The 23,088-nt window shown below is 45.6% G+C and overlaps 1 protein-coding gene across 1 annotated transcript; it reads left to right on the plus strand.

Moving 5' to 3' along the window:
- Positions 1-794: 794 nt before the first annotated feature.
- Positions 795-23,088, plus strand: CLEC19A (C-type lectin domain containing 19A). The gene is made up of 5 exons (XM_053556856.1): positions 795-882; positions 12,859-13,024; positions 17,711-17,804; positions 20,872-21,004; positions 22,825-23,088. The coding sequence occupies exons 1-5, from the start codon at positions 795-797 to the stop codon at positions 22,902-22,904; spliced, it is 561 nt and encodes a 186-aa protein (XP_053412831.1). The 3' UTR covers positions 22,905-23,088.

Genomic DNA, 23,088 nt, shown 5'->3' on the forward strand with positions numbered 1-23,088 from the left:
ACCTGTAGCAGGAGCCTCTCGGGTTAAACTCACACGATGATAGGGAAGAGAGAGGGAATAACCAAACTTTCTTCTCTATTTATACTTTGTACCAACCTCTAATAATGTTAGTTTTGAGAGACATGTTTTATAACACATATATTAGTACAGGCTTATATGGTGCCTATAGCTCAGTGGCTAGGGCGCTGGCCACATACACCGGGGCTGGCGGGTTCCAACCTGGCCCGGCCCGCCACACAATTAAACTGCAACAAAAAAATAGCAGGGCGTTGTGGCAGGCGCCTGTAATCCCAGCTACTTGAGAGGCTGAGGCAGGAGAATCACTGAAGCCCAGGAGTTGGAGGTTGCTGTGAGCTGTTACCTCTATATACACACACATATATATATATATTAGTGCCGTGAGTTGTATCTGCACCTGACTTACAAATATGTAATAAATGTGTGCCATTTACAAATAATATAAGCTTTGTTATTATCTCATCTTATAAAGGAGGAAACAAGGGTCAGAGACGCACATGTCCCTGGTCACACTGGGAACTAAAATTCCTCTTGGTTGTCTGAGGGGGCCTGGCCTAGCGCTCCTGTGCTTTCGGCTGTCACTCTGAGCTGTCTCCAGCAGTGTGATGAAGAGGGAGGAGAGAAGGCAGGGAGGAGGAGGAAACTGGTGTCCACCAGCCTGCCCCAGTTCCTGCCAGGCCCCACCTGAACCCTGGGAAGCAACCCTGGACGCAAGCTCCTGCCAAAGAGCCTCTCTCCTCCACTCAGGCCAGGAGGTTGCTTTCTAGGGTCTCAGGATGCAAAGGTGGGGGTTCTGGGCTGCAATTTCCCTGACCCTCCTCTCTGTCCAGGCCTTTCCACAAACAGACATCAGCATCAGTGCAGGTGAGTGCAGGGGCCAAGCTGGGCGAGGGTGGGCAGAGGGACACACCCAGGGACTTTTCTAAAGGTGCGGCCTGGCCGCCTCCGTTAGGGGCTTGGGGGCCCGACCTGCTGGCTTCCTGACAACTTAGGCCCTGACCAGAGAAGTCCTGGGTTTAAATCTCAGTTTTGCAGTTTACAAGCTGTGCAACTCAGGACAAGTTTCTTGATCTCTTTGAGCCTCAGCTTGGTCTAGAAAATGAGGGTGACAATGGCGCCTTCTTGGAGCTACGGTGCAAGGGTGAAGAGATGACATGGGGACAGTGCATAGCACAGTGTATGGTGTCATGGGACAGCCTGAAAATAGCATTTTTGTTAGGGCTTTGCCATCTGGGAGCCCATCCCCACCTTGGCTGTGACAGTCATTCCCGGGGATCTGTTGGATCCGCATACCCCCAGAGGTTAGGCATGCAGGGAGGACAAAGCTGTCCCTCTAGTGGCCTTCCTCATGGTCACTCTAGAGGCCTGGCCCTGTGCCGCGCAGCTCTGTGAGTTTTGTGGGGTGTCCCCAGGGATTGGGATACACTTATATTTAAAAAGGATTTATTAGGGCCAGGTGCGGTGGCTCACACCTGTAATCCTAGCACTCTGGGAGTCAGGACTGGTGGATTGCCTGAGCTCAGAGACAGAGAGCTGACAGCCTTGGACATGTGGCCTCCCAGTTTTCCATATGGAGGACAAGAGGCTTCAAGTGAACTTAATTTCTTCCACTTTGCAACAGGGAGCCAGATGCTGACTCCAGGGGGAAGAGTGCTGAATCCTGCAATCTCCCTATGGCTGAGGCTCTTGCCTGTTACCTCTATCAGTTTCTTTCCAGACATTCTTTTAAAAACATACTATTAATAATCTCAATAACAACAGTTAAGACATACAGAGGCCTTCCTATGTGCCAGACACAGTTCTAAACACTTTTTATATAGATTTATTTAATCCTCGTAATAACTCTATGGCTGAGATACAATTTTTTATAAACTTATTTTAATTAAAACTAATAATGAAATACCTAAATGGAGATTCTTCTAAGACAGAGTTACTGGGCTGTGATAGCATTGAGGTGCATTTAAACAATGGGGTGTCATGGTTACCAGATAAAATACCAGTAAGTAAATAGCAATAAATCCTTTTTTTTTTTTCTTTTTTATTTTTTGAGACAGAGTCTCACTCAGTCGCCCCGTGATCCTCTTGCCCCAGCCTCCCAAGTAGCTGGGACTACAGGCACCCGCCACAAGGCCCAGCTATTTTTAGAGACAGAGTCTCAATCTTACTCAGGCTGGGCTTGAACTCCTGAGCTCAGGCAATCCACCGGTCCTGACTCTCAGAGTGCTAGGATTACAGGTGTGAGCCACCGCACCTGGCCCTAATAAATCCTTTTTAAATATAAGTGTATCCCAAATATTCCATGAGACATACTTATACTAAAATTATTTGTAATTTATCTGAAATTCAAATTTGACTAGGTATCTTGGGCGGGGGTGGGGGGAGTAATCTGGTAACCCCAACAGGGTTGAAGGATGAAGAGAGATGGTCTCAGTTCACCTGGGCAGGTAGCAGAGGGTTCCATTCTGTCAGAAACTCTCCCAGGTCACAGACTGCGTGGCTTAAACAATAGACAGATATTTTTCAGATTTCTAGAGGCTGGGAAGACCAAGGTCAAGGTGCTGGCATATTTGGTTCCTGGCTTGAAGACAGCCACCTCCTTGCTGTGTCCTCACATGGCAGAAATAGTGATAGAGATTAGATAAAGATGAGATAGAGATACAGATAGAGACAGAGATAGAGATACAGATAAAGATAGAGATACAAATACAGATAGAGATACAGATACAGATACAAATACAGATAGAGATACAGATACAGATACAAATAGAGATAGAGATACAGATACAGATAGAGATAGAGATAGAGATACAGATACAGATAGAGATACAGATACAGATACAGATACAGATAGAGATACAGATAGAGATAGAGATAGAGATAGAGATAGAGATAGAGATACAGATACAGATAGAGATACAGATACAGATAGAGATAGAGATAGAGATACAGATACAGATAGAGATACAGATACAGATAGAGATACAGATACAGATACAGATAGAGATACAGATACAGATACAGATACAAATAGAGATAGAGATACAGATACAGATACAGATAGAGATACAGATACAGATACAGATACAAATAGAGATAGAGATAGAGATACAGATAGAGATACAGATACAGGTAGAGATACAGATACAGATAGAGATACAGATACAGATAGAGATACAGATACAGATTCAGATACAGATACAGATACAGATAGAGATACAGATAGAGATACAGATACAGATAGAGATACAGATACAGATAGAGATAGAGATACAAATAGAGATACAGATACAGATAGAGATACAGATACAGATAGAGATACAGATACAGGTACAGATACAGATAGAGATAGAGATACAGATACAGATAGAGATACAGATACATACAGATACAGATACAGATAGAAATACAGATACAGATACAGATACAGAGAGATAGAGATACAGATACAGATACAGATAGAGATACAGATACAGATAGAGATACAGATACAGATACAGATAGAGATACAGATAGAGGGGGTTTCTTTCTTCTGTAAGGGCACTAATCCCATCATGAGGATGGGACCTCATCTAAACCTATTGCTTCCCAAAGGTCATACCTCTCAATACCATCACACTGGGAGTCAGCGCTTCACCCTAAGAGTTGGGGTGAAGAAGAAGAAACTGAATTTACCACATTCCGTTTGTTAATGGTAGGAAAGAACTTGTAAAAGAAAAAAAATACCTTTAAAGATTGCCTTGTATATCCCAAGATCTTGCCTTTCTGCCCAGCAAGAGTGGGAAAAGGCCAAGACTGAGGTTGAAAGTCAGAATAAGTAGGGGATAATTTGTGCCCAGGAGCCCTGTCTGGACCTCAAATTTCTTCACCCAGAAAGTGGGGATAATGAGGGCTTGGAGGATTTCCAGTGGGCTCATGCAGGTCAGATGCTTAGCACATAGAAAGCACTTGAAAAATGATGGTTATTCCTGTTACCACACCTGTCACTGTAGTTGTTGATGTTCTGGTAGAACCAAGCAGGAGACAGTTTCCTATGAAAAGACTTCATAATGGAAAGGAACTTCCAGACATCTGTCTTCATGCCTCACCCCTACTCTGCGATAACAGACTGGGATTGTGTTAATTCCAGCAACCTTGAGTATCTCAGAGTTTGAAGTTGGAAGAAAGGGTCCTAGAAATCCACTCGGCCCAACCCTTCCATATTACAGCTGTGGAAACCGAGGCTACAGAGGCCAACCAGGCTGGCCAAGGTCATCCCTGGTCCAAGTGGTAGTTCTTCTGCTCCCCAGGCTCTCAGCAAGCAGAAAGCCCAGTTCTAGCCTGAGCAAATGGATCTTCCAGAGAAACAGGATTTCAGCACAGACAGAATGTGTGAGTGCGTGTTGGCAGGTGCATGCTGACGTGTGCTTGGAAGGACTTAGGGGTCTCCACGGGCCCTTGCAGACCATGAGGGTGGGTGTACCTGCAAAAACCCTCCTTACTGAGGACAGGCCTAGTTGTTCTTCTTCTAGATACCTCCCGACTGTAAGGGCAAAGCAGAACAAACAGGTCATTCATCCCACTCCTTGGAACTTTCATTACTCACCTCTTTAACATGCCGATACATGCAAATAGTGTGATTCAACCGCACCCCTTAGGTTTATTTTAAGAAAAACCAAAAACCTTTAGGCATCACTGAGAGACTTGGGAGGATTTAACCAGACCAGATCTTTTCCCCAACACCTTTTCTCTGAACCTGCCTTTGAACCTATTGCTCCACTGGATTCATGAGTGTAACGTGCACCTGTAAGAGCTGCATTAACATTTGATATTCTTCTTCTTCAGCTATCAGAAAGTTTCCTGTCTATGGCTCCTGAGTCTGAGAACTCTCTGTAACAAAGGAAATTATAAGAAAAGTGTTTTGAAGCTCAGGACGTGTTGTGGGGCTTCAGGGATAAAGATGGGGAATGAGACAAGTTCTGCAACTTTCTCCTCTCCCTTTCAAGAACTAGCCTTGCACTCTCAGAGCTCTGGGAATGTCCCAGGGCCCAGGCTGTTTCTATTGCAGTAATGTCTTGTGTTTCCCAGAATGCCCACCTGTGAGCCAGGGCCCGGCTTACCTGTGAAGCAAGTACTGTGATCATGCCCATTGTACAGACAAGAAAACTGAGGGACAAAGTACCAAGTTTTCCACTAGGGTCATCTGACTCCCCAGAGTCCAAGCTCTGAAGTTGGAGCACAGAGGCCTAGGCAACTGTGTCCCTGATATTAGCCCTGATAGCCCTGATATTAGAGTGTCCCTTGGACACTCAGCCCATTCCCAATCCTCCTTTCTGGTCACAGCCATCTGTGTGTAACTTCTAGAACACTAAGTATATGATGATTCTTTGCCTTCTAGACTGTGAACAATCTGAGAACATGCACCTTAAGCCAAATAGATACTCAGGAAATGCTGACTAATTTGCTTCATTAATTATTTGTAAAATTTGGGAGTTAATATATAGATATTTTACAAATGAGAAAATGGAGATCAGAAAAAAAGATGTTTTCTGGAAGAAGGAGACTGTTTAGGGATTTCCAAGTCTGTCAGACCTGAGTCTCAATCCTGGCACCACCATTTGCTAACCAAAGGAGCAAGTAGCCTAACCTTGCTGTGCCTCAGTTTCCTCATCTGTAAAATGGGGTTGATACTGAAACCTCCTAGGTTGGTCTCAGGAGTCAGGTACTAAGGACCCAATGAATAGTCACTGTTATCAGCAATTTGAGAAATTGTCTGGCTTCTTCCTTTGTATCTTGTGGCCTCTAGAGTGGCCCCAAGAAGGGACACAAAGTGCAGGTGGACGAGACCTGGGACTGTCAGTTCCATTTTTAGAGGCAGAGCTGACCATGAAGGAGGCCAGTCTGGCCGTGGAACCCAGGGGACAACAGGAGGGCAGCACCGGCTCCTAGCAGCCACCTTCCTGGAGTCTGCAAGATACTTCCCTCCCACCCCTGGGCCAGTATGGGGCCTGGGTAGACACATGTGGCCCCCAGCACCTCCCCCGCCCCCACTGGGTCCCAAGGCTGATTTGGGGAGGAGGCAGCAGGGTAGTGCATCCCTGGGTGGCTGGATCGAGGCCAGGGACTGAACAGCCAGATTGAGTAGGAAGGTGACAACTTATTCTCTTAAAAAGAGAGAGGGGGGAAGAAAAGAGCCCTGAATTCCACTGGTGTGTTTTCTTTCCCTAACAAGCTCAGAGTTCCCAGAGGCTCTGACTCCACCCCAACTGGGAGACCTTGGGGGGTCTTTGTTGCTGCTCACTGAAGTAAAAGATCATATAGTTTGGCCTCTTGGTCTCCACAGCAACAAGCCCCTTGCCAGGCCTCCCCTCTCCACTTCCCCTCTCCCAGCCCCAGCTTAATCTCTTGCTTCCTCTCAAATTCCCAGCCATGATAAACCAAATGCTGCATTCTCGCTCACACCTCCAGACCTTTGCACATGCTCTGCTCTCCACTTGGGATGCTCTTTCTATGATTCTTGTTCATCCTTCAGTTCTCAGTTGAGATGACACCTCTTCTAGGAAGCCCCCCGAGATCTCTGAGCCTGGGTCGTGTGCCACTTTTAGGTGCTCCTGTGGAGCACCCCATCCAGGGAGGGGCTGCAGTGGTGCCCAGTCGTAACCCTCTGGGTGCTCTCTGAAGAAGGGACAGGGAAGCCACCCATTCAAGTAGAGGGCAACAACCAGTTTCCAAACTAATTTGGGAGCTGCATCCTCAAGTTTTTGCCAGCATGGCACACACCCACAAATGACATGTGAATGAGATCTTTATTTTTGTGTTTACTTTTCTTAATTTTCGTCTTCATAGACTCTAAGACCCAAGGGGTCAGAAGCCACCTCTGTATAGTTTGGCATAGCACCTTCATCTTGTAGCCGACTGCCTGAGACCAAGTAGGTGCACAAATAGTACTGGTTGAATGAATCAAGACATGGATGAAGGACCAGCCCATCAGGACTGGAGCAAAACAAATGTACTTAAATGTAATAGGAATCTCTAGGTGAGGAGCCAGACAGCCTGGCTTCAAATCTTACCTCTCTGCCTGTTAGGAGGTGTGCGACCTTGGGCAAGTTAATCAACCTCTCTGTGCTTTAGTTTCTTCATCTGTAAAGAGCAGATGATAGTGGTAACTATCTCGTAGGATGTGTGAAGACTGAATGAATCAATATGTATAAAGCACTTAACACAATGCCTGGCACACGGAGAGTGTTGAGGGAGAGTTGGCTCTGGTTGTTGTGTTGCCATGGTTACCTGACTGTGAAGTTTTAAAGCTATAGAAATCCCTTTCCAAGACACAGATTAGCAAAGCCTGGTTTGGGGTCACGTTGATGAAAGGCCTCCTATTTCCAGTTTCTAACATCTCAGAGGTAAAAGAGGAGGGGGAATACCAGGTTGGAGTTAACGATTATTCTAGCGTGAGCCTGTGCTCCCTCTGTCTCCCGGGTCCTCCCAATTAGAGGCCTTTGCCTGCCCAGGTGGAAAGGGGAGTAATTGAGCAGTGACCTGTTGCAGCCCCATTTTCTGGTATGTTTCACCCTAGGCATCCATAACAACTATTTGTTCGGTGGAAAAAAATCAAAGGCACCAGAAAGGGGGGAGGAGGGGTGCAAATAGCTCAGGGAGTTCTTCACACTGAGGACTTCCTTTTGAAATGTCCATCAGGCTTCAGGCAGAGGACACTTCCCTCCCTGTCCATCTCCAAATCCCCTCAATTAATTATTATTATTGCCAAGCCCTATTCAGTGAGAGAAAGAATGAGTAATTGTCCAGGCTCCGTCTTTCAGTATGGTACACTGCAGACCGGCACTTCCCAGGTTTTCATACGCACGTAAATCCCTCAGGGGACCTTGTTAAAATGCAGATTCTGTGCCAGTGGGTCTTGTGTGGGGCCTGAGAGTCTGTATTGCCGAGGAGCTCCCAGACGATGCTGCAGTTGCCCTGCACAGCAATCGTGGAGCTGAACAGTCTGGATGACAAGGTTCAGGCAACTTGCCTTCAGGGCTTGGTTAGAAACCTTCAGGAAAGTCATCCGCGAATCTGGATGCCCAGCTGCAGGGACAGCAGGACACACAGGTGGCACATACTGTCTTCTCATCATTTTTCCCAAAAAGCTGCCCGAAAGAAGTGGTATTGGATTCCCTACATGTATTTATTCGTTCAAAACTAGTCGTTGTGCACCTGCTCTGTGTGAAAGCACTGGGGAAGAAGAATGGTCATGACAGACGCGGAGGGGCAACAGTGCACAGGAAGCCATGGGGACATGTGAAAGTTGGGGTGCGAGGGACTCTAAGAGCATTTACCAGAGGCTCCTACTTCATCTTCCCGGGGAAGTCGCCACGCAGCTGAGACTTCAAGGAGAAAGAAGAATTGGCCAGAATCAAGCGGAGGGACGTATCTGCCAAGATCTGGACATATGTTTGGGAAACGGCAGGAGTTGGAGCCCATCTAGAGTAAGGAGGGGCAAGGAATGGCCGAGAAGCCAAAGGCAAGCAGCCCTCAAGGGCATTAGGAACATCTGGAGGCTATCAGTGAGAAGAAATCCAAAAAGGAAGGGCACCTCTGGATCTGGGAGGGGGAGCAAAGCAGAGGCGCAGCTAAGAGGCAGCTGAGAAGCTCTTCATGAGAGACAGCAGGGCAGGAAGAGTTCGAAGGTAAAGAAAAAGAGGAACAAATGAGAGAGGGTGTGGGAGATCAATGGGCACGACTTGGGAAATGACTGGATGTGAGGAAAGGACGCAGGAGAGGTGGTCATGGTGATTTTTGGCAAATTATCCAACAATGCTAGAGAATTTTGGCCAATTTCAGACGATTCTTGCCAACTCCATCTAATTCCACCCTGTCGCTGTCAAATGAAACGTGTAGGAAGAGTAAACATTATGGGGGTCCTAAGTTGGACCTGGGAACAAAAAAGAAAACACCGAATCGAGGCTGGAGTTGAGTTAACACTGTATCTGTGCTCATTTCCTAGTTCTGTAAGACGTTAACATCAGGGGGAACTGGGCAAAGGCATATAGGAACCCTCCACACTGTCTCTGCAACTTTTCTAGAGATCTAAATTTATTCCAAAATAAAGTTTATTATTTTTTTTTTAAAGTGAAGGAAAATAAAAAGAGGTAGAGGACAAAGAGACGGGAACTTCCAGATGACAGGATGCAGTGAATTGGTGAAAACAAAACCCAGGCAGAAAAGCCACATGCACTTTTACGAACATCCTGTTGAACTAGACTTCCAAGGATGTGAAGGTGGTACCCACGGGTCAGTAACAAAGTCAGAGGTGACGACCAAAGCGGTGGGCATGTCACTTCAAGCCCTGGGTGGGAAATCAGCCTTGATAGTGCAGGGACTTGGGTTTTCACAGACGGTAGGAGGTGAAGGCAGAGCCACGTGAAGCAGGAAATTGAGACTGGAACCCTTTCTCAGAGCAGATACTCATGAGGGGTTCCACCTTCAATGTAAAGAAGATGGGGGGAGGGACACCCGTACCTCAGTGGGTAGGGAGCCGTCCACATGCACCGAGGCTGGCGGGTTGGAACCTGGCCCGGGCCTGCTAAACAACAATGACAACTCCAACCAAAAAAAGAAAGCCTGGCGTTGTGGCGGGCACCTGTAGTCCCAGCTACTTGGGAGGCTGAAGCAAGAGAATCGCTTAAGCCCAAGAGTCTGAGGTTGCTGTGAACTGTGACGCCACAGCATTCTACTGAGGACAACATAGTGAGATTCTGTCTCAAAAAAAAAAAAGAAAGAAAGAAAACCAGGGGGAGGGGGTGGGATCCTCCTGTCAGAGGGAGATGACAAAGAAGTATGCTTCATCCTAAACTCAGGGAAGAAAGTGCTAGACTTTCCTTCTGTAAGGTTCTTTGATGAGGTCCGTGCTGTTAAATTTATACACGTTAGCAGTGTCTCTAGTGCTTTTAAACCATGGGTTTATACCAGTAATACATTTTAAGTCTAAAATTAGAGAACTAACCCAGACTATTCTTCTAATCAGTTGTGTGGGCTCTGGTTTAATTTTTGATAAAGAAAATGCAGATAGGCTAAGACATGTGGGTGTTTGCTGTGATGTTTGTGGTTGCGGCACTGTGGGGTTATGTCATGTTTTTGGAGTCCCGCCTCCTGTGTAGGGTAGGGTTTCTCAGCCTTGGCACCCCTGACATTTTGGATCAGATCACTTTTTGATGTGCATTGTAGGAGTCTCTACCCACTAGATGCCAGGAGCATCCCCACTCCAGCTGTGACAACTGAAAATGTCTCCAGGCATTGTCCAGTGTCCCCCAGTAGGCAAAATTGTCCCTCCGTGATCACTGGAGTGACCAACCACTGCAGTTTTCTGGGAAGTGTAGGGATTGCTAGAATGTGGAATTTGGGGTCTTAAAACTGAGATAGTCTTGGGCACACTAGGATGGGTTGGTCACCCTCCTTCCATCTCTTATATCAGTATTTAGAATGCCAAGTAAATAGAGATGAGTGGAAGTGGGGAAAGTGGATCAGCACGAGCAGAAGCTAGACTCCCTGTGAATCATTCCAGCCACTTGCAGACAAACTTAGCTATGTTCTCACCAACAAGTGTCCTTGGTTACATACAAGTGGAAAGAGGTGGAGAATGAGTTGCTGCTTCTTGCCAAGCTAAGGGGAAACTGCTGCAAAAGTAGACCCCAGGGAGTGATTCAGCTGAGCCTCTCTGTGTGATAGGCACTGTCAAAACATCCCGCAAAGAGCTCAGCAACATCCAGCGTTACAAAGGGTCCCTTCAACCCTCTCGACCAAGGCCACTTCAAGATATTGAGGTGACCAGTGCTCCCCCTCAAGAAGGGAGGAGCCTGAAACCCAGAGAGAAGTGGAGAGAGGCCGAGGAAACTACACCCACCCACCTCCCTTTACCTCATAAAAGAGGGTTAGGAGAGAAAATTCAGAACCAACTGCCTCCATGCTGGCATATATCAAAAGACAGATGGGGAGGATTGATCAGGAGCAGTGGGATCAACCGGGACCCTTCAGCATTGCCTCTGGAGGTTAGGAGAGGCTGGTCAAATGGGCAAACCCAGTGGCTCTGCCCAACCCTGGGAGCAGAGAAACATGGCCCAGAGCTGGCCTGTTTAGCGTAGCTCTCTTGATTAAAGCAACTGTCCCTTTCTTTCCCCAGAAAAATGCACGGAGATGCTTGTGCATGTACGCGAGCACACACACACACTTTTGACTTTGCACTTTTATTTCAGGGGCTTCACTATACCTCCTAATGCCCATCAAGCCTGTTTATAAAATCCTGAGATAATCATTAATAATCATACGGTTACATATTCTATATTTGTCAATTACTTGGTGAATTTATTTGGCCCAGCAACTCTACACAGTCAGCACCGTAAAGACCATCAATCTTGCTGATTTCCCATAAGGACATATCACAAGCACTTTGGAGTCAGGAAAGTCTGGGTTCAAATCCCTACTCTGCCATTTATTTGCAGGAGGGCCTTGGACAAGTCACTTAACCTGTCTAAGCCCCACTTCCCTCTATGTGCTTGGCACATCATAAATAGTCAATGTTGTCTATTACTTTATTATCCCATGAGCTCAGCCAACTTCTATAGTAGCTTGAAGGTAAAGATTCCACAGAAGGGTGACCTTGACCTACTCTTGGGTGGGTGGCTGCAAAAGGGACCCCAGACATCAGCTAGTCTGATGGTCAGGAAGGGAAAGAATAGGTACCAAGGAAGGAGTGGGACGGTGGCTTCCCGGCCCTGGTCTCACACATTCCCCATGCTGCACTGCCTGCCCTCACAGGTGAGCCACCCAACCCAGTGTGAGGAAGGCTCCCAGCATGCCTACCTCCCACGGCCAGTCATCCTGAGTCGTGGTTTCCAAATAAAGTATCTCCTAAGAAGCCTTCGGAGGGGCTGAGACTTGAGAGAGCTTTATTATCTCAACCATGGGAGATCTTTTTATTTATTCCTTTTCATAATTAAGAAAAAAAATCCTGAACCCCAGGAGTCCAATGGGCAGAAGATACAAATAGCTTTGACTGTAGCTTGTCAAAAAACACATGGAAAAAATGGGCACTCTCTCCAGATAGCTGAGAATTGCAAATCAGAACACGATACCGTTTTTTTTTTGCTTATAAAATTTGCAAAGATCGCCATGAAAGTGATAACACTCAGCGTTGGCAAGGGCAGAGTGAGATGAGCCCTCCCAGACATGACCGTGGGAGTATAAATTGCTTTCAGGAGGCAATTTAGCAAATTGTATCAAAGCCTTAAAAATCTCTCCTTAGAAAAATCATCAGAAATGCTGAAAAAGCTGTATGCACAAAGCAGTTCATTTCAGAATTATTTGTAGTAGTTTAAAAAAAAAAACAGGGAAGCAATCTAATTATCCAAAAATAAGTGCATGATTAAATAAACTCTGAGAGGGCCACTCAGTAGAGGACTCAAGAGCTATTTAAAACAATGCTTACAAAAATATATAATAACACGAGAGAAACATTCATAGTCTTCAAGCTTATAAATCAGAGTACTGCCTGGTATGCATGCTACAATATAATCACAACTTCATCTTTGAAAATCACTGCGTACAAATGTGACAGGAAAAATGTACCAAAGTATTAACATTTTCCGAGTGTTCTATGATGAGCATATGTTACTTTTATTATTTTGTAAAATGTAAGTGTGCATGTGTTTTTTGGACCTCAAGTGTAAAATTGCATAAATCATAATGGGACATGTTTTACTTGGACATACTCTTTACTTGAATATATTCCTGAAATATGAATATGCGCTAAGCTGTGGAAACAGGGTCAGCACTCCCAACCTTCTCAGTCTGTTTCCTCTCTGCCCCCAGCCCTGCCAGAGCTGCCTCGGCCTGCCCTGTGCCCCCTGTTCTGGATGGAGTTCAGAGGTCACTGCTATAGATTCTTCCCTCTCAATAAGACCTGGGCTGAAGCCGACCTCTACTGTTCTGAGTTCTCTGTGGGCAGGAAGTCCGCCAAATTAGCCTCCATCCACAGGTGAGTGGCATACCTGCTCCTCTGAGTCCAACTGAGCACCCCTTTGGGGAAGAGGCTGGAGAACCGTGTTTCCAACTGCTATTTCTCTTTGGTGATTAAAGCTGAGTTTTTGTTTTTGAGTTGCCCAGACTAGAGTGCAGTGGCGTGATCACGGCTCACTGTAGCCTCCAACTCCTGTGCTCAAATGATCCTCCTCCCTCAGCCTTCCAAGTAACTGGAACTACAAGTTGTATGCCACCATATATGGCTAATTTTTCTAGTTATTTTAGAGACAGGGTCTCTCTATGTGTTGTTCAGGCTTGTCTCGAACTCCTGGCCTCAAGCAATCCTCCCCACCTTGGCCTCTCAAAGTGCTAGGACTATAGACATGAGCCTCACATCTTGCCTGGAACTACTTTTTATCCAACTAATTTCTCATTAAAGTTATCCTTGCTGGTGGAAGGCAAAGCATTTAGCAGGGGTGGCCAATACCATTCTGGAAGATCCATCTTTAAAAGTGCCCAGCCTGTCCTGTGCTCTGCTCTGTATCCCAGGGGGTTTGACCCTGAAATGCACCTGATATACTTTATATATATCAAATATAATGTAAACAATATAAAGATAATAAATGAAATCTATTTGCTAAGTGTTTCGTGGACATCATCACATTAAATCTCCCTCAAACCATATGATGCAGAAGTCCTCATGTTACAGATTAGGAACCTGAGGCTCTGAAAAGTAAGTAATTTACCCCAAGTTACATGGCTATTAAATGGCAGAATTGGCTTTTGGACCCGTGTAGGAAAATTCCATAGATCACCCTCCAAGGCTTCCTTCTACACCCTCTGTGTCTCCTCAGCCCCAGCCACACTGACCATCTCAAAGTTCTCCACTCTGGTCCAGCCCTTTTTCCTTCTCCATACTTTTGCAATTCTGCTCCCTTTGCTGAAAATTCCCATCCCTGTCTTCTCCTCCTCTAACTACATGACAGCTCTGACACTACCTCTTTGCTGAAGTCCCCTCTGAGTCCCTAGCGGCCTAATTGCACTCATTCCCCACCTCTCCTGGAGCACTCCCTTCCTTATTGTTTACCTGATGGTTCTCACATCTGACTTCCCTGCTGATCTGGGAGTTCCTCGAGCCACGTGTGTTATGTTCCATGAGGACCTGAGCTACAAATCCCAATCTTGTTTCTATTCTTCAAGAATCTCAGCGGCTAAGTTTGAAAGAGGGTTGGTCCTTGATGAGTAGAATCCCTGGCATTTTATTAAGAATAGAGAAGGGGTCCTTTATCTTAGTTTCCAAATGAGTCTTGAATCTCCCCTTCTGTTCTTCCCACAGATATGTTGCACACCTGTTTTCTCAGGGAGTCTGAGGAACATACTGAGACAGTCAGAGTTTAACCAGGAAATCAGGAGCGGCTACAGGTCTTGAAAGCAGAATTTAAGACATACACAGTGATGGGAGCTCAGACTGTACGAGAGCGTAGTGAGGTGAAATACGCAGAAAGCTGATCCCGCAGTCATGTGGAGGGCAGGTGGCATCTAAGGGAGCTAGACGGAGCCACTGAGGGGAGGCAGCCCCTGCAAAGACTCCCATGCGGAGAGAGAAAGAAATGCCTTGGTTTATCTCTCCTCCCCATCGTCTAATGACCCATCGATGCCTCCCATTTGCTGGAAGCCAGCGGATATGGGAACCTGGGAGAGGCATTATTCAGAGCAGAGCATGGCATGGGATTGGTACTTAGAAAGATGAGTGACATGAATTCCCAAAGAAGGGCCTGCCTGCAGAGGAAAATGAGGCATATAATAAAGAGTGAATATAAAAGTGATTCCAAATCAAGATTTTAGCCAGCCTGCGGGGAAGACAGCTCAGCCTGCCTCGTTGTACTGACAGCCTAGCCCACGGGGAACTGTGCATCCGAATTCCAGACAAATACAGCAGTTTTTCAGCAATCCCTGACCCAGCTCCTGTTCTTTTTTGGCATGAGTTTACCTGCTTCCTTTCTCCTCAACTCCTAGCGTCTCTCTTTCTCTCGTACCAACATTCTCTCTCTGTCCCCTCTGCTACAGTTGTTTCCTGCTTTGGCATGTAATACTTTCCTGAAAACATGTAGAAAAGTTGAACTCAAACAATGTATTTACCTGTTATAAATAGGCTTCAGTTCTCATAAAGCTAAGTACTGGTACAAAGTCCCCAGTGTCACCTCATCATTGAGACAGGATCCAGTTCTACGTAGCTCTTCCTTCATGCCTTTTCATTTTGTTTCTTTCCTTCCTAATGAAACACACCATCAGCTTGAGTGCACAGAACCTCTGATTAAAATTTAGGACTTTCATACTTTCCATTTTTCTAATAATTCCCTTTTTTGTTTCAAGAAACGGTTCAATTGAATTAAGCTCATTTCATCTCAGCTTCTTAATACTTGCAAAAGCAGCCTGGACCTTTCCATTTCCCAGTTATTTTGATCAGATATGTGGGAAATGCCATAAAATATTCAAATAGCTTATCCAAACAGGTGCTGTTGAACAAAGATGGCGATAATGCTAAAATGACTAGGCCACTGTTCTACTGTGTGACTGCTCAAAACTCACATTCAGCAGTTGATAAAAGAGTGCCTGAATTAGCATGAGAGAGGCATTTGCGGACACCATTGCTTACCCAGCTGGGTGGACCAAGGTCAAAGACCATTGGACTGAAGAATGCTTTGTCCCCAGAAATCTTATCGCTCTCATTTTAGACAGAACACAGGCTCTCAGAGTACCAGCATTGAGTAGAGCATGGTGATGGTGTAAGGGAGAAGGTGTCAAATGGAAATGAGGTGTGATGTCAGTCTGTATGTCCTTGCATCTGGTGTGGGGGCACCAGATCTTGAAAATGGAGAAGTAAACCAATCAGCCAGCCACTAGAGGACAGGCAGTTAAGGATTTAAATAAAGGATGTTCATGGAAGGTTTTCTGGAAGAACTGGTCCTGTATCAGGATCTTAAAGGATTGGGAAGCTTAGGGGATGAGGGCAGCAGGTGTTCCAAATGAAGAAAGCCACAGACGTTATAGGCATTGATTAAGGGCATTAGAGCCAGGCAGTCCTATACTGTAGTCTCCTCTCCATCCGTTCCTGTGTGTGTAATCCTGACCATGTCACATTAAACTCTCCAAGCCAAAGAGTCCTCAACTGGGAAACAGAAATAACCACACTGACCTTTTAAAATTGTGGGGCATTAAAGAAAATAATGCATCTAAAGTTTGTGTACAGTTCTTGGCTAACTCAATGCTCCATAGTAGGAGCAGTTATTATTTTTATTAATTATAATAAATTATAATTCTACCCCAAGGAAGTCAATTATTTTCTTAGTGTTCTCATGTGCGCATATCTTTCTGAGGGCCAGTAATTCTTTCCTCACCCCATCTCTTTTCTTCCTCTCCACGTCCTCCAAGAGTATCTGTTAAGTAACTCTCTGCATGTGATTGCCTTGAAGCACTGTGTTAAGAAGGGTTCTGAGTGCCAGCATTCTAAATGCTGCCAATCTGGAATGGATTAGCAATGTCTTTACAGCACAGAACTAAGGAGCATAAATATATATACATACTTTGATTAGCTACCAATGCCTCAAGCAAAAATAAATCTAATGATGGGCATTTTAGACAAGGTGGCAGCCCTTAGGGAGAAATCATTTGGAAGAAACTACTGGGAGAAGATACATATTGTCGCAAAATAGTCCTGTTTTCAAGTGAGTTATTGGTTAGGTGTTAGATCGGGGATGATTATTGTTATTTTATGATGGCTTCTTTCATATACTAAAAGTATGCCAATTTGAGTGAAGCAGGCCTTATTATTTGCCCATTTTTTCTTACATCCCTGCCTACCCTTTGAACCTTTGCAAATGACCTTTTCCAAGGTCATGGATATCAAGGCCCTGAGTGAGCGATTATCTTGGCCTTCCTTAGTGTAGGGTCTTCAGTGCAACAGCTTCAATTTTCGTGTTCACACACAGCTACCAACCAATGAAAAAGGACGGGGTGGAAACAGGAAGATTCTCCGCATACCTCCCTCTTTTCATCATGGAAGAAAGTATTTCCAAGATGATCCTACAGACTTCCCTTTGTATCTAATTGGCTAAATATGGTCATACAACTAATGTTAGATGCCAAGATGGCCAGGAAAATAAAATGTGGCTGTCCTAGGTTATAATGTAGGCAATGGGTGAGGGATTAAGAATGGCTATGGGGTAGACAACCAGTAATTTCTGCTCAAATGCCGGTTTGGTGTGAGAATGAAATGAGTTCCTGTCAGTAAAACACTAAGCACAGTACCTGGCATGAAATCAATGCTCAAGAAACAATTTAATGACAGGATGAAAGTCTGTATGTATCTGTTTATCTATTTGATGTGTGCAATGCAGTGTATACGCTTTTCATGTCCCTTTATGATACTTTGACTATAACCCACCTCCTTTGCTAGTGTTTTTGAGATGGACTCAAATTTTTAGGGGTGAATAGTAGTGTTGAGTCCTTGTTTGAGCTGGCATGAGTCAAATCCAGAGATGCCCACGTGAGGATGGCAATATACAGGAGACCTAATCAAAAATGAAAGCAGGATTGCATTGTACCCTCTATTGACTTTGATCCCAGAAAGGCTAACAAGGATTCCTTTCGATTTTCAACTCTATCCTATGAAAAGATTCTATCGTGTTTCTTACCTTCACAGCTGGGAGGAGAATGTCTTTGTATATGATCTGGTGAACAGCTGTGTTCCTGGCATCCCAGCTGACATCTGGACAGGCCTTCATGATCACAGACAGGTGAGGAAGCAGTGACCATCAGGTTCCCTTGGAAGCTCCGACCAAAATTTCATGTTGATCGAACAAGCCTTTCACGGATGTTCCAGACCATTGCTATGCACACAGCTTACAGACAGAACTCGGACACCAAGATGCCACAGTTAGAATAGGACACAATTTGTGCAAGACCTTTAATGAGGTCCCACTAATTGATGGACACGTACACATAATATGGTCAGGAAAAGTCTGTGTTTTGACTTGGCACCAAAACACGATTAGATGTGCAAGAGATTTTTTTTTTTTTTTTTGTAGAGACAGAGTCTCACTTTATCACCCTTGGTAGAGTGCCATGGCGTCACACAGCTCACAGCAACCTCCAACTCCTAGGCTTAGGCGATTCTCTTGCCTCAGCCTCCCAAGTAGCTGGGATTACAGGCGCCTGCCACAACGCCCGGCTATTTTTTTGTTGCAGTTTGGCCGGGGCCGGGTTTGAACCCACCACCCTCGGCATGTGGGGCCGGCGCCCTACCCGCTGAGCCACAGGCACCGCCCAGATGTGCAAGAGATTTTTGAGGAGAAAGATTTGTGAAAGAAAAAAGAGGAAGGGGCATAAATAAGCAGGGAAGATCTTTAGACAATGATGTGGGTGTAAGACTGGGGAAAGGAGAGGATGGACTGGGTGGGAAGAGCCTCGGCTCACAGCACAGCTCTGAGAAAGTCTTCTTAGCCGGGCCACTGGGGAGTCTCCCCACAAAGAATGCCCAGAACAGGAGCCCGGCACTGGACACAAATGCGCCAGGACTAGGGCCTTTGGACATGCTGTGTCAGGGTCTGGGAACAGCCTGGAGGATGTGTGGATGCAATGGCAGCCCCAAAGGGAAAGAAGAAGCACGTTCTCTGCACAGACAAGGTGGTGAATCCAAGGTGGCAGGTGCACTGGAGCTGCCAACAACTCTGCTGCCTGCGCTGGTCCTCCTGAAGGTGATCTGAGCAGTGCGCATCTGTGGCTGCCACAGCCTCTCTGAGCTAGTATCTCCAAGCTAGTATCTAACAGATGAATAGGGTCAACCAGAGGCAGAGCATTCCAGGTAGAGGGGTCAGCGTGGGCCAAGGTTCTAGGTAAGGGAGGTTATAGCACATTCAAGGAAGCTGAAGATCAGTGTGGCAGGGATGCAGGTTAGCAGAATAATATTGGAGAATAAGGCTGAAGAGAGTGGCATGGACCAGATCTCATAGTTGGCAATACCCACCACCAAACTCCACCTGGAGATTTCATCCCCAAATTTTTGCCAGGCAGCTGTGGCCTGCGTGTATATTCTGTCTGTGTGACTCTTGACCTGCCCCAGAGCACTACAGAGAACAGAGATCCAGTTCCAGCTCTTGCTCTGACCCTTACTGGCAACTTTGGGCAATTTTTAAAAACCTGAGTCTCAGTTTATCCATCTGTAAAATGGGGATGATAGTACTAGTGCCTTGTTGGAAAAATATAAGTGAGCCAATGTGTGTAAAGGGCTTAGCACAATGCTTGGCACACTGTAAGTATGGTTAAACTCAGATATTTCAGATCTTTTTAAATCAATAGAATTCATCTGGTAGGATCTTATTTAGTAGTTATAATAGATGGTGGTTTTTTTGAGACAGAATCTTACTCTTTTGCCCAGACTAGGGTGCCACTGGCCTCAGCCTACCTCATAGTAACCTCAAACCCTGGAGTTCAAGCAAGCCACCTGCCTCAGTCTCCCAGAGTGACAGGATTACAGGCATGAGCCACCATGACTGGCCTATAAGTTGTAATTCTTAAAAAAACACTAAAATTAGGCCAGGCGTGGTGGCTCACACCTGTAATCCTAGCACGCTGGGAGGCTGAGGCAGGTGGATTGCTTGAGCTCAGTAGTTCAGGACCAGCCTGAGCAGGAGTGAGACTCCATCTCTAAAAATAGCCGGGTGGTGTGGTGGGGACCTGTAGTCCCAGCTACCTGGGAGTCTGAGGCAAGAGGATCGCTTGAGCCCAAGAGTTTCAGGTTGCTGTGAGCTATGATGCCACAGCACTCTACCAAGGGCATCAAAGTAAGACTCTATCAAAAAAACAAAAACAAACAACAACAACAACAACAAAACCCACTAAAATTTTCCATTTATAACAGCAACTTTAAAATTGGATTGTAACTACATTAAATGAGAGTTTAAGGAAGATAATAATAATAATAACAACAAATCATAAAGGAAATGGGCTTGATTTGGTCTTTTTTTTGTTGTGTTTTTTTTTTGTTTGTTTTTACTTTTCAGGCCAGGCACCGTGTGCCGGGCACTATGCTAAGTCCTTCTTGTGCTTTAACTTCAGCCCTCACAATCACTTTGTAAGGAAGATACTCCCTCAAATAGGTGTGGAAACTGAGGCTCAGAGAGTTTAAGTAACTTGAAACGGGACCTCGAGCTCTAGTCTTTCTCTCGCTCTCTCTTTTTGTCAGAGGAAAGCATTCTGTTCCCGTTATATGACATGGGTTCCATAATTATCAGTGTTTGGGGGGACATTTTTGTAAAACCTTAAACAAACAGACAAATGGCTCTTGTGCCTGGAGGTTGCAAAGATGTAGTTCTTTCCACAGTTAGTTTGCACATTTATTGCAACACCAGTCAAATTCCCAACAGGACTTTTCTTGCCATTGGTCAGAGTAATTCCACAGGAGGCAAGAAAAACACAGACCAGTGTTAGGCAAAGTTAGGATCTGGGTACTGGAGTCAGGTACATTCAGTGCTAATGCTTTATTAGCTGTGTGAATTTGCATAGACCAATCTGAGCCTCAGTTTTCTCATCTGTAAAATGGGGAGAATGATGGCTGCTTTGCAGTATGGTGAGAATGAAATGAGCAGTGTTTGGCATGGCACATAATAAACCCTCAACAGATGGCAGGTAGTAATAGCCATAGTAATGCCAGTAGTCTTGGGTTAGCAGCAGTAGTATCAGTGAGGACTCATGCAGAGAGGGGTTAGGTATGGAGGGGCTAGAATGTTATTCCTCAGCTAGAGGTGGCTCAAATGCCTGATCTTCCTCTTCTTGGCTTTGCCTCCGGGTGGACCCTCTCCCCAGGAAGGGCAATTTGAATGGACTGATGGCTCATCCTATGACTACAGCTACTGGGATAGGAACCAGCCAGCTGACGGCATCCATGCAGACCCAGAAGAGGAAGACTGCGTGCAGATATGGTACCGGCCTACCAGTGGTAGGTATCCCTGAGGCCAAGGCTCTTGCAGGGGTGCTGGGGAGGCGCCTGAGATGGCAGGGAGGCTGGCAGCATATTCAGCACCTTGGAGAGTGATCAGAGGTCACTGGGGACTTGGGGCATGGGTATTCTCCACAGCACATATGCTTTAAGCAGTATTTAATGGTCCGTTGTTGACATGCAGACTCTGATTTGGGTGAAAGGACTTGTACAGACTGTAGTCAAAGGGCTGTGCTGCTGTGTCAGCTTACCGACACATCAAAGTGCAAGTCCCCACCCAGGCTCCTGCTCCTGAATATTAGAACAAATCTGCAACTGGGGTAGCACAAAGGTGTAAGTAATGAAAAGAGTATAGACACGGGTTCGAATTCTGACCCTGTTGCTTTCTAGCCTTGTGCTTTTGCAGGGAATTGCAAATCCTGTCTGAGATTCTGCTGCCCTTTCCATAAAACGGGTTCAATCATTATTCCTACCTACTGGACTGCTACCAGTAATAAACGGGGTACAGTTGAGATAGCACTGTGGCAAGAGCATGGGCTCTGAACTTGACTGCCCTTGTCTGAACCTCAACTCCACCCTGTATTAATTGTGTAACCCAAGGAGAATGCCTTAATGTTTTGGTGCCTCAGATTCTTCATCTTCAAAATTAGGCTAATGGGCCTGGTGCCCGTAGCTCAGTGGTTATGGTGGCAGCCATATACACTGAGGCTGGCTGGTTTGAACCTGGCCTGGGCCTGATAAACAACAATGATAACTACAACAACAAAAAAATAGCCAACACTGGGGAGGGCACCTGTAGTCCCAGCTACTTGGGAGGCTGAGGCAAGAGAATCACTTAAGCCCAAGAGTTTGAGGTTGCTGTGAGCTGTGATGCCACAGCACTCTACCAAGGGTGACATAGACTCTGTCTCAAAAAAAAAAAATTAAGTTAACAGTACTTCACTCACAGGGTTGATGCGAATAAAACAGAAGATAATGTGGCTGCCATGCTTAGTGTTCAGTATTAGCAATCACCATCATCATCATTGATAATATCACACCATTCTCAAGAAATAAAAACTATTCATATTCCCATTTTGCAGATGAGGAACATGAGGCTCAGAGAAGTTGAGCAACATGTTCCAGGTCACACAGCAAGCAAGTAGTGGAACTGGCTTCCAGACCTGGATCTACAGAACTCCAGACCCAAGCACTTAGCTGCTATTCTCTCTTTGCTCTTTTTATTTTCCTAATTAGGGGAGTGAGGTATAAAACAGATTATTATCCTGGAAGCCATCTGGAGTCTGGTAGCCAGAGTTGGGCTTAGTCTGTGGGTGAGGTTTATCCTCCTATCCATGGTGACAAGTCAAGACCAGAATAAGGCTGGAGAGCAGGGGCCGGGCACAGCAGTTCACACCTGTAATGCTAGCACTCTGGGAGGTTAAGGCAGGTGGGTTGCTTGAGCTCAGGAGTTCAAGACGAGTCTGAACAAGAGTGAGACACTGTCTCTGCTAAAAATAGAAAAACTAGCAGGGTGTAGTGGTGGGCCTATAGTCCTAGCTTCTGGGGAGGCTGAGACAAGAGGATTATTTAAGCCCAAGAGTTTGAGATTGCTATGAGCTAGGCTGATGCCACTTCACTTTAGCCTGGGGCAACAGAGACTCTGTCTCAAAAACAAACAAACAACAACAAAAAACTGCATTGTTAAGCATTAGCAAGAAAGGGCTGTCAGTGTAGACATGAATGCTACTGGAGGGGGCTTTTACTCGGGTAGAGTGGTAGGGATACTTTCATTGTGCTGGATGGATTTCACCTGAATTCTGTGCTTCTTTCTGTCACAGCTCTGAGGTCGTGGAATGATAACACCTGCAGCCAGAAGTTCCCCTTTGTCTGCAAGATCCCATCTCCAACCATGCATTGATCCAGCCAGTCTTGCCCTTCTGGAGTGAGCTTAACTCCAGAATCACCTTGTAGTTGTGCCTGGTGTAGACTTGATATTGAATAAATGTAAAAACACACATGGGAGGTAAATCTCTCAGACAGAGATTTTAAACAAGTAAATCTCAATTACAAGGAGATCAGAAACCCAACTCAAGCTGGCTTAA

This window comes from Nycticebus coucang, chromosome 12 (assembly GCF_027406575.1).
Source record: "Nycticebus coucang isolate mNycCou1 chromosome 12, mNycCou1.pri, whole genome shotgun sequence".
NCBI lineage: Eukaryota > Metazoa > Chordata > Mammalia > Primates > Lorisidae > Nycticebus > Nycticebus coucang.